This window comes from Macrobrachium rosenbergii, chromosome 50, assembly GCF_040412425.1.
Source record: "Macrobrachium rosenbergii isolate ZJJX-2024 chromosome 50, ASM4041242v1, whole genome shotgun sequence".
NCBI classification, from domain to species: Eukaryota; Metazoa; Arthropoda; class Malacostraca; order Decapoda; family Palaemonidae; genus Macrobrachium; species Macrobrachium rosenbergii.
Window position 1 is genome coordinate 22,947,501 of NC_089790.1, and position 12,500 is coordinate 22,960,000.

General features: G+C 35.0%; 1 protein-coding gene and 1 long non-coding RNA gene across 2 annotated transcripts in view; one reads left to right on the forward strand and one right to left on the reverse strand.

Annotated features, from left to right (window-relative positions):
- The window catches only part of LOC136832747 (protein turtle homolog A-like), a 95,203-nt gene that overhangs the window by 17,799 nt on the left and 64,904 nt on the right, over positions 1-12,500 (reverse strand). Inside the window, exons 3-9 of the mRNA XM_067094264.1 lie at positions 8,546-8,672; positions 7,626-7,825; positions 6,861-6,974; positions 5,750-5,953; positions 3,834-3,985; positions 2,004-2,148; positions 420-550 (exon numbers count right to left, since the gene is read on the reverse strand). Coding sequence (XP_066950365.1) covers positions 420-550; positions 2,004-2,148; positions 3,834-3,985; positions 5,750-5,953; positions 6,861-6,974; positions 7,626-7,825; positions 8,546-8,672 — 1,073 coding nt within the window. The remainder of the gene's footprint in view (positions 1-419; positions 551-2,003; positions 2,149-3,833; positions 3,986-5,749; positions 5,954-6,860; positions 6,975-7,625; positions 7,826-8,545; positions 8,673-12,500) is intronic.
- LOC136832750 (uncharacterized) overlaps positions 1-12,500 on the forward strand; it is a 587,618-nt gene that overhangs the window by 4,532 nt on the left and 570,586 nt on the right. The window lies entirely within an intron of this gene.

Sequence of the window (12,500 nt, forward strand, 5' to 3'; positions counted from 1 at the left end):
TTTTTACTACATTATGTTGTTTCAGTTATGGTATATTGCATAAACCTGTTCAGATTGCAGGAGAGAGAGAGAGAGAGAGAGAGAGAGAGAGAGAGAGAGAGAGAGAGAGAGAGAGAGGTTAAATGAATCACTTTTACTCCCCTTAAAGACTTTCCTCTGGCTAAATCCCCACCTAATTCCCCAGCCTTTCCAGAAAATGCAATTTTACCTAAGAACAAAGGAAACCAATCTGAAAATGTGTTAAGCTTGTGCAGTAATATAGATATATGTGTATATATATAATATAAATATATACTGTATATATATACAGTATGTAGATGTATATATATGCATATGTAAATATATATAAATATATATTTACATATGTATACATATATATATGTATAGATAGATAGATATATGAACTAAGAGAAACTTACCCCAAGGAACCATCTGACGACTTGCACCTTTGGATTGGCCTGGATGTCACACTCGAAGTAAACGTCATCACCTTCTTTGATGTTCGTCATCACTAAGTTCTGTCCCGCTCTCAGCTGAAGCTTCGGTGCGTCTGGCATAATAAGCAAGAACACAGGGGATTTTATAATAATGTTACGTCAGAGCGTAAAAAAAATGATTCGTTGCATAATTACTCAAGTTTAGACACTGCGGAAAATACCCAAGCCTAATCGGTTCAGACGTCTGGATCAAATATATCAGAAAATTGGTTGTTGACAATACCCCACTATCCTTTCTTCCATTTTTACCATGGAAACTTTTTCGTTAGTAATAGCCTTTGTTAGTGGGATTGTTATGGACGTTCTCTATCAGTTTGCTTTTCATGTTTTTTATCTTGCAATTTATCAGTGCAACGTACTGAAACGATAAAAGCCTTACAGTTCTATTTTACTTTAAGAATTTGACCTTGTTTAATTCTCCATCGGTGATTGGTTAATATTAAGAAAAATTAGATTACAAATTCATGAAACTTATCATCGTGTAGAGGACGCTTTGACAAGCTAAAGCAGTTATTATGACAGAGTATAGCTACAGGCTCTAAGGCAGTAGTGAGACAAGGTGCTTCAGTGGTCCTTACAATTATGAAAAATGTTCGGAATAGTTTGAAATAGCGAGAAATCATTTTCTTTAGTAATGATATGCTCTCAAAAGTCAACATCAGGAAAGAAACAGCCTAGTTTGGAAAGAATGACAATTAGCTTGCTAAAAGACTTCCCTTCAAAATGTAAATAAAGAAAATAAATAAATGAATGAATAAAAGTAAGTGGAAAAGTTAATCCCAAAATTAGTTTTGAATACGATGATTCTAAACTTGACTGCCCAGCTTTAAAAGTAACATAGCTGGATTACCATTGTTCTAGGTTCAACTCAATGTGATTAAATAGAGTAACACCATAACTTAACGTACCCTAACTTAGCGGACTTTTGTACTTATCATCTAAGTTATTATGACAATTATTTGTCATGCTGCCATTTCAGATGCGATATATTTTCAGTTAAATCTCTCAAATAGATCGTTCAGTACAAAGGACAAGTTGGTTTAGGCAAGGATTGCTGATAGCTGTAAGATATTTAGAACATATTCACGTTTAGGCTACGATGCAGGATCTTCGTTACTTACCAGATATCTAGAAAGTACACAAACGCTGGCTATACTGTAGGGTCTTCGTTACTTACCGGACATCTAGAAAGTACACGAACGCTGGCTTATACTGTAGCGTCTTCGTTACTTACCGGATATCTAGAAAATACACAAACGCAGGCTATACTGCAGGACCTTCGTTACTTACCGGATATCTAGAAAATACACAAACGCAGGCTGTACTGTAGGGTCTTCGTTACCTACCGGATATCTAGAAAATGCACAAACAGGCTGCACTGCAGGGTCTTTGTTCCTTAGCGGACTTCGTTACTTATCGGAAAGCCGGAATCCCATAGAGACTGTAAAGTTAAGGGGCTACTGTATATATTTCTAAGAATACACGAAAAAAAAAGAGTCCACTCACACTGAACGTTTAGCTTGATGATATCCTCCATCGGGAGAGACGGCATCTGCCTGTTGACAGCACGACACAACACAACGGCCCCGTCGCTGTCCCTCGACGGTTTCATTGTCAGAGTGGCTCGACTTACGTTTCCATCCTTCGTGGTCTGCAAAAAGGATTGTGCGTGTATATATGTATAATATATATATACATATATATATATATATATATATATATGTTTATACAGTATATATATACATATATTTATTTATTTATTCATTTATTTATATATGTATGTAAGTATAAATATATATATATATATATATATATATATATATATATATATATATAGATAGATATATACATATACATATATATATACTGTATATATGTGTGTATATTTATATATACATACATATATATTATATATATGTATATATAGATTTTATATATATAATATATATATATATATATATATATATATATATATATATATATATAGCATATGTGTGTGTGCGTTTGAGTGTATGTGTCTGATGGCTCTGATAAAAATACGCTGTGGAAAATGTTCGAGATCATCGTATAAAATGCATTTGTTTGCAAGCGACTATAAGTTTTCTTTTATAACGACAGAAAAGTTGTTGGCTTATAAAGATGTAGTTGTTATTGCCTTTTTATGAAAGGAAGTTACTGGAGACGTTGGAGTTTTTAAATGCATTATTTTTACCAATATGAGAAGTCAGCAAAAAGGGCAAAAGCAATAAGTGCTATAGTTTATGTTTATAAATGAACAGAAAATGCAAGAACGTAGGAATGTAGGAAGACAAAAATAAAGGAGATTATGAGATTATAAGCAAAACGAAAATTTCTACAATATATGGATACTAGAGGGAATTTTAATCAAGTTCAAAATGTAGGAAGACAAAAATATAGGAGATTATGAGATTATAAGCAAAACGAACATTTTCACAATAGACGGATACCACAGGAAAGCATGGATATTCAGTAGGGAAGAAGAGAAATGGCCGATTCTTACGAGAATTTTAGAGAAAACTGAACGGAGAGAAGGAAAATCCCAGAATCATTGAATAAGGTTTGGTTGCAAGATCCCTGCCGGAGGACTGCAACAGGAAATGAGTTTCAGTCGCATCATGCAACCTCTTCTCTTTGAAACTGAAGAGAGGACAGTTGAGGGAAGTGAGGGAAATGGAGTCTTTTCACACATTTATATATATATATATATGTATATATACATATATATAACAAAACAACAACACACACACACACACACACACACATATATATATATATATATATATATATATATATATATATATATATATATATATATATATATATTGGTATGTATGTGTGTGCGTGTTCTGGCAGAAATTCCTTTTTAGTTTGCAACTTTTTTCAAGGCAGCTAAAATCTCCAACAAAAAGCAATTATAAACCGTCAACATATGCCAAAATTGTTTGAACTCTTCGGTATCAGGAAATGTTCTGAATGTATTTAATAATTTTTTTTGTAACCGAGTATTTCCTTGCGTGTCTATATAGGTAGTAACAGGCTAAATTGTAGTATTTCTATTGCATGTAAAAGTTACTTTTGTATTTTTAAGTGAAATATATTAAAAATTAAATAAACAGAAAGACTCCTTGAAATTCTAATCAATTACTTTGTTAACTGATAACTCCCAAATAAAAAAAAAGTAACTTTAATAATTCCACCCTTTTAAAATATTAAAAGAAAAGCAATGCGTTACTTCCCCAAAAGTTCAATTGAAAAGATCCGTGCTAAGGGAACGAACGGGAAAACCTTGAACATGCAAATTTCATATTAACTTACCTGTTGCTTGGCGTCAGTCTGAAGCACCCCGTCCACCCACCAAGACAGGGTCACGGGAGGTCTCGATCCCGACGCCTCGCAAACCAGGGAGTATCGAGTGCCCTCCTTCATGACCTTGTCTGTGTTGATGATCCTCACTTCCACGGGGGGAACTGGGGGAGAGAAGTGCGCATGCGTGAGGACATAATATGTAAAACAATATAGTTGTCTGTTTTAAAAGAGGTATTCATTTACTTATATTGTGATGACATTGCTATTTCTTCACCACCCATCACGTTTTGCTTATAAAGGTTAGAGTAAAATATATGACATGATTAACTTATTAATGTATATATTAGTCAGAATAGTTTCAGCCATTTTGCGTGATTCGTAAGCCGCGATAATTATAAGGATTTTGGTCTCAACGCGTGCGGCGTCGTCCTTTTCAAGTCATAACGTTGTTATGGAAATTTATTACACTTCCCAGTTGTAAGGGTTCACTTTACTGGAACATACACACAAACATATATTCATACATATATATATATGTATATATATATATATATATATATATTTATATACATATTGTATGTATATATATATATATATATATATATATATATATATATATATATATTAATTTGTATCTTCCCCTTTTTATTTGATGGAGAAGGCCTGGCCTCAGCGACCATAGCCTTCAATCGATCACAAGAATGAGTAAGTGGGCTGAGAGAATTCAATACAAATGTGTGCTGCAGGAGGCTTGATTGTCTGGCATATATGAACCTACAAGAAAGTATTCGTAATTACATACTGTAAAGGGAAAGTGATAAAAAGAAGAATTTGATAGATGATGTCTGTAGAGACTCGATGGAAATACAACTTGATAATAGTAATTTTAAAATGGAAATGGGAAAGAATGACGCATTAATAAATGAAATAAGCACTTAACATAGAATATCAAGTGTACAGAAGCGTTGAGTATGTACTTATCTATTTATTGAGCATTACGTGTGAGACATAAAATCGTTAATATCAGTGTTGATTGAATAAAACTGTTTTGACCAAAGAAGCCAGAAGTAGAGTAAGTTACTAAGGAGAACGAGAAAAAAGCTAAGGAATTAGATTACACAGTAGAGAACACCATAGTTGTACTACGAGTAAAATAAAATGTTTAATGAGGTACTGAAGTTTAGAAAAAAATTGTAAATGTAGAAACTTTGTCGGCAAAAAATGCTTAACTCTGCCAAACGAAAGAACATTTTCATTCGTTGCTGAACGTAATTGAATTTTGTATGAGCGGAGTAGGTCAGTGTCAGTTTGAGGATACGTGTAAATAGAACTAGAAATGGCGAGAAAAAGAAGTATCAGAATATATAGACAGGTTAGTGAATTGCTCCCCTATTATAGCAATAGTATAATTGAATACATGGCCAAGGTGTCACGGTATGCTAAGATGAGTGATAGGTTCTGTATGTCTAAAAGATTGGATTTTTGCTTCTTTGTATAAGATACGTGATGTACAGGCAATTAGGAAGAGCCGTAGAGAAATAGTAATAATTTGTATACCGCAAAGGGTACAGGGTATTTTTTTTTCTTTATTTTAAGGGCAGACAACTGAAAGAGAGAGTAAGAGAAGATTAATGTGCTCTTAAACACTGAGCAGGGTGCACTGATCAAATGATTGGTATGAAACTACTTATATCAGTAACTGAAAAGAGCTCTGAGTAAAGGAAAAAGATGTATGTGTCATTCATGAACTTGTGTGTGTGCGTGCGTGAGTTTGACAGCTCATAATTAGTATCTAAGCGTACTGAAATATTTATTCCGTGTTGTATTCTACACTTCCTTCACTACAACGTAAACGTATGATCGCCTTATCTCTGCAACCATGTAATTCTTATCTCTAGATAATTACAAACACTTCTGTCACCTACACGTCATATCCAGTTTAACAGAGGCGTTGATTGAGCGGGTCATGTTGGAGTTCGAAGCTCTGCAGGTGATAACTCGATGGAGATGTTGTCGGCTGAGGTTGGGTAAGGTCAGGGTATTCTTAGTGACCTCCTCAGTCACGTGCTCGCTGACCTCGTCCAGAAGGGCATCTTCGTGCCACCAGGTCACTCTTGGGGGAGGTCGACCTTAAGGAAAACAATTAAACATGGTGGTTATGACGTCATGCTGACAAGGAATCTGTTACAAGTTATATCCTGAATTTGTATACTATGTTGGTCCTCGTAGGAGGGGTAGTGCATCAGTGCACCTCACACGGTGCACTGTAGGCATTACTTGAGGTTCTTTGCAGAGTCCCTGTGGCCTCTAGTTGTAACCCCTTTCGTTCCTTTTATTGTGCCTCGTTTCATATATCTTTCTTCCATCTTACTTCCCATCCTCTCCGGACAATTGTTTCATAGTGCAACTGGGAGGTTTTCCTCCTGTTATGCCTTTATGAACTTCTATAATTTCAGTTTCCTTTTCCGCCCTAAATGCTCCACGACCTAAATTTTAAGCGCCAGACAATTCAGTAATGCAATTGTACATTCTAAGTCTTAAAAAAAGGTTATAACGTTCGCTTTTAATGATCTAGGAATGACATCGCAAGAATTAATTTCATAATCACATAGTTGAGAACATTAAGAATTGCAGTGATCAGTTATCTTTGTATTGCTGTCGGTGATTATCATGAGATGCAGTGTTTAGATTTTATTAGAGAAAATTCATTGCTTGAAAATACATAAGTCACAGATTACGAAAAGCATAACCTTTTTAAGATTCTCTTTCACGGGCGGCTATCCATAATTAGAATAAGTGCAACACGGCAAATGCAATAATGTTACCGGTAACAATAATAATCCTCCACTGTTTTACTAAAGATATTCCCATTTAAACAAACATCCACAGATATTTCCCCAGGCCCCAAGCGAGATGTTCAACCGCCTCACCCAAACACAAGCATGAGCCAATTCAATTTTCCAAAAGGTCTGATTGGGAGCGGTCCTACCGTGACTTTTTCTTGCATTTTTTTTTCTTCTTTACGGGAGAGCTTACCTCCGGTAACGGTGCAGGTGAGAGACAGATCAGTTCCAAGCGGGAATGGCCCGATGACACCTGTCAGTTGCTTCCGGCTCTCAGTCGAACTGATCTCGATTTTCTGGGGAGGAACTGAAAGAGAAAATTGTAGGTTTTTTATTTATTTCTTTTTATTAAATGACTGCGGTTGCTGAAAATTTTAGGTGTATGCCTATCAGATCGTACAATTGTGTAAATATAATATATATATAATGCATTATATATATATATATTATATATATATATTATATATATATATATATATATATATATATATATATATATATATAATTATATATATGTGTGTGTATACACACATAAGCGGGAAAGAGAATTTCAAAAAGAGGAGTAGAGAAATTTGGAGAGAAGCCTTCACAAGTTTACTTCAAAAAAACTGCATGAAACAAGGTGATATTCATCTTGCCCCCTCAGTACAAAGAATTGGTTCAAGCGTATGATACACCCTCGGTTTCCATCCACAGCTCTCTCTCTCTCTCTCTCTCTCTCTCTCTCTCTCTCTCTCTATATATATATATATATATATATATATATATATATATATATATATATATATATATATATATATATATGTATATGTATGTAATAGTATATCTATCTATCTATGTATATATTTATATATATATATATATATATATATATATATATATATATAGAGAGAGAGAGAAAGTAAAAACCCAAAAAAAAAAAAATAGAAGAACCAACCAAACGAAAGGAACTCCTTACCCATTACGGTGAGTCTTATTCGCAAGTTCCTGGTAGGCGAGGCTCTGAAATCGACCCTACACCTATACTCAGCCTGGTCATCAGCCTCGACGTTTTTTATGGTTAGGACGTGGGGTTGGGTCGATAGGTCGAAGTGTGCTCGATCTTGCAGGCTCGACCAATGAGGGGCCGACTGCAGGGACACCTCTCTTGCGTCAATACTGTGAAGTAGGAAGAGAGAGAGAGAGAGAGAGTGAGTGAGTGAGACCAGGAGATATCAGAGTTTATTTAATGGAGCCACATGGTTCACGCCCTTTTCACACAGAGGAAAAAGAGTGATAGAGAGAGAGAGAAAGTGGGAGAGAGACAGAGAGAGAGAGAGAGAGAAAGATAGCTAGAGAGACATTTCTCTCACAGTTTTTGAGGAGAATTAGTCTTCTTAACTTTAGCGAGGGGGATTCGTTTCCTGATATTTCTGTTGAAAGTGTCAAGAAAATATTTTTTCTTCTAGTGCGTACCCAATTACCCCTAAAAGGCGGGTTGCTTTAGAGAAAAGTACCCTTAGCTCTTTACCAGATAAATGAGTGTTAAGGCTTATTAAAAAAAATATTCATGAAATCTCAGTAAATTCATATAAAAGTAAGATATATATCACATTAATTTCCCCTTTTCCCAAAATAGGAAGAATCTTGGTGATATTTCCCTTAGGATAAAACGCTCTTTAGAAATTTAGAGGGCATTTCCTTTCCCAAAGGGTCCACAACCATTTACTATGCCCTCTTCTGATTAATAACCAATACATGTTTTACGCCCACAGAAATAAATAGCAGAAGAAAGACTAGAACATACGATAAATAATTTGTTATTCATATTTACGAAGCACCGCCCCTACATGGAGCAATTTACCAGCATTCAAGGTACAGCAATTAGGTCTGTCTTACCTGTAAACGGGTTTTCCCGTAAGACCATTAGAAAAAAGTACCAAGATGGGTGTGTCCCCAGGTTGGGTCAGGTCACAAGGCAGCTCGGCCAAGCCTCCGGTGACAGCGATAACCTCCTCCGCAGGACCTGTGAAAGATAATAATCGGAATGTTGAAAGGATAATTATGAAAAAGAAAATGATGAATCTATGGGACAATGTGGTAAAAAAAAAAACGTAAAGAAGAATGATTTTAGAAAAAACTTTTCTGAAGACGAATTGTTCTCTCTCTCTCTCTCTCTCTCTCTCTCTCTCTCTCTCTCTCTCTCTCTCTATGTATATATATATATATATATATATATATATATATATATATATATATATATATATATCGAGCGTGTTAAAGTGTGTATACATGCTCCTATTTATCTGATATTTAAGTATATACCTAATATTGCCTCTCACTGTTCCCAATTTTTAAGCAAATGTATCTATATAAATTTTCAGCTCAGAAATGCACGCTTGTAACGAACAATGATAAATATTTCAAAACTGACCTCTGGATAACTGTGAGGCCTAGAAATCAAATTTGGAAACGTAGAAACTGCAAATATGGGTAAAAGACATATATAAAATCACATAGAATGACGCATAAAAAAAAACAAAAAAAAAAAAGCCATATGAAATTGCTGACCGCAATTTTCTAAAATTTCCAGGTAATATTAAATGGCTCAGGCACAGGTGATTTTGCAAGGCTTCCAAAGATGTCCTTTGATATGTAAATTTGTGTCTCATATCAGCCGTGGAGCTAAATCCAAAAATTTCCATTTAAATTCATGCTTTATCCTCAATAGATGTCTTGTGGGAATTTGGCCTTACACAAAAATATGATGGATACGAAAAGCATGTGACATTCTTTCAAGAGGCTGTTTTGGTAAAGGAAAATCTTACGTATTTTTACAAAAAGTCTTAGGTTGTTAAGATCACATACAATATATATCCGCTTAGAGTTTACCAATATGTTATAAATATATGTATGTATATATACATATATATATATATATATATATATATATATATATATATATATTCATATATGTACACACACATATATATATGTATATATATATATATATATATATATATATATATATATATATATATATATATATATATATATATATATACAATATATAAACAGTTTTAGGATTTCATAAAAATATAAGTTTATCAGCAGTTGCACATTGAAATCTATAAGCATCAGTCATGTTGACATATTTCAATACGCTTTAGAGACAATAGAGTAATAGGTACAAGATGAATCATTTTACCCCTTACAGTAATTCTCAAATCATTAAATTTGAATTTGATATGCTAAATGCCCAGTATCATTAGGCTGCATTAAAAAAACAAGTTAAAAATGCGCCGAAGTTTCTTCGACGCAATCGAGTTTTCTGTATGAACCGCGGTCCATGAAGCTTTCAGCCACGGCACGGTGGTGGCCTGTCCTATAGCGTTGACAGACGCATGATTATGGTTAACTTTAACCCTAAATAAAATAAAAACTACTGAGGCTAGAGGGCTGCAGTTTGGTATTTTGATGATAGGAGGGTGGATGATCAACATACCAATTTGCAGCCCTCTAGCCTCAGTGGTTTCTAAGATCTGAGGGTGGACAGCAAAAACTGCGGACGGACAGACGAAGCCGGCACAATAGTTTTCTTGTACTGAAAACTAAAAGGAAATTATTCCTACAGGAATTCGTTAATTTTTTTTACCAACGTGGTCTATAATGGTAAATAGTACACCTTTCAGCTCTTCATATTATTTGCATAGTGGAAAAATCAAAATTAAACTTGAGAAAATTACACTCTTAGATAAAAATAAGGCGACAACGCAAGATTAGCAAAGGGAAAATTCGAAGGCCCAGCGATGGTGCCTTACAAATCAGAGCAATGCAAACCAGTGCCTCCATGCACGAGAGCTATTAAAATGCTAAGCTACGTACCATTATCAGACACCTCTCACACTTTTTACTTCTTTATATTTTTTTCTTATACTAGAATATGTAAATAAGCCTCGGCTGCGTATACAAAGAGCCCTCATTAGCATCTGTAACATCTTACTACTTCAGAGGGCTTGTAAACGGAAGGCGAAGCGAGAGAGCATGAGAACAAACCTCAGTCCTTGCTTTCGTTTCTTCGTTATTCTCGCTTTTTAGTTTTCTGTAAAAGAAAACTATTGTGCCGGCTTTGTCTGTCTGTCCGCACTTTATTCTGTCTGCACTTTTTCTGTCCGCCCTCAGATCTTGAAAACTACTGAGACTAGAGGGCTGCAAATTGGTATGTTGATCATCCACCCTCCAATCATTAGACATACTAAATTACAGCCCTCTAACCTCAGTAGTTTTTATTTTATTTTATTTAAGATTAAAGTTAGCCATAATCGTGCGTCTGGCAACGATATAAGCCAGAACACCTCCGGACCGTGGTTAAAGTTTCAAGGGCTGCTGCTCATACAGCATTATACCGAGACCACCGAAAGATAGATCTATTTTCGGTTGCCTTGATTATGTGTTGTACAGAAAACTCGATTGCGCCGAAGAAACTTCGGCGCATTTTTTACTTGTTTTTTTTAAGGACGATCCTTATTTGCCCTAAGAGCTCTTGAATTCCTCCCCTTCGTTTAAATTCTCTTGAATTCCTCCATTTGTTTACAAGTGAGTAGAGATATGTTGACTGGAAGCGTTTTCCAAAATCCTATTCTCTAACCAGGTGTAATGTTTCTGTTTTTATTCTCCTTTTCCTTCTTCATATCATTCATTATAAGCAGGATCTCGTGCAATTGGAACTTCCAAAGTTCGAGCAAAGATGCAACGCATTACTGCCCTAATGTAGTTCTCCTTGCGTTTAATGATTTTTATATATTTAATATTCCTCTCAGCGCTGAATGACCTCATGTCTCAACGCTTGGCCTGTGGCTAAAATTTTATATTCCTTTCCTAAATTGAATTCTTCATTTCAGCTAACCAGTTAACGTTCGTGGCTATGGAAGTCATGCCTCCATTACTTTATGAAAAGTCCACCGGCTTAGCTTTCAGCTTAAAATATCTCCCGCCTCCTTGATGCTTGGTCATCCGATTGGTCGTCACTTCTGAACTTCCTTGTAACCCATTCGACAAAGCATGGCGGACAAAAGTTTTTCTCACCTGTGTCTCATCATTCTCTTGACGTCATAACATCTGCTCCTTTTATTTGTAGCAGTGCCACTCGCATTTAGATATGACACAGGCATCAAAGTTGAATAGACGTGAAACTAATAATGCGAGAAAGATTACAGTGAATAAAGATGAATACACATGAATAGATGATTGATCATATTCGTCTATTCATGGATTTATGACTATTCATCTATTCATGTGTATTCAGCTTCATTCATTGTAATCTTTCTCGCATTATTAGTTTCACATCTATTCAACTTCGATGCCTGTGTCATATCTAAATGCGAATTAAGTCGCTTTACGTTCAGTGTCTCCACGACAGAGCTCGTACCTTTATTCTGATTCAGGGAATGTATAATAACAGTAACTTCAGTAGTCCGTTTAATTCAGCCCTTACGTGAAGAGGTCCTGTGTTCATGACGCAAAATCCGCCTTTGAAACGATAAGGTGCTTTATGTAGAAAGTCCTTTTCCTCGCTTATGATTCAGTCATTTCACTGGCTTTGCTGTTCCAGGACTGCGCTCATGATGTAGATATAAATTCCCTTGTCTCTTATTTATCGTTGAATGCATGTATAATTTTGCATCAGATGGATTTCTCCCTTTTGAAAGGTGTGATTCTAAAAGCCGTTAGCAGTATTTATACACACACACACACATATATATATATATATATATATATATATATATATATATATATATGTTTATATATGATATATATATATATATATATATATATATATATATATATATATATA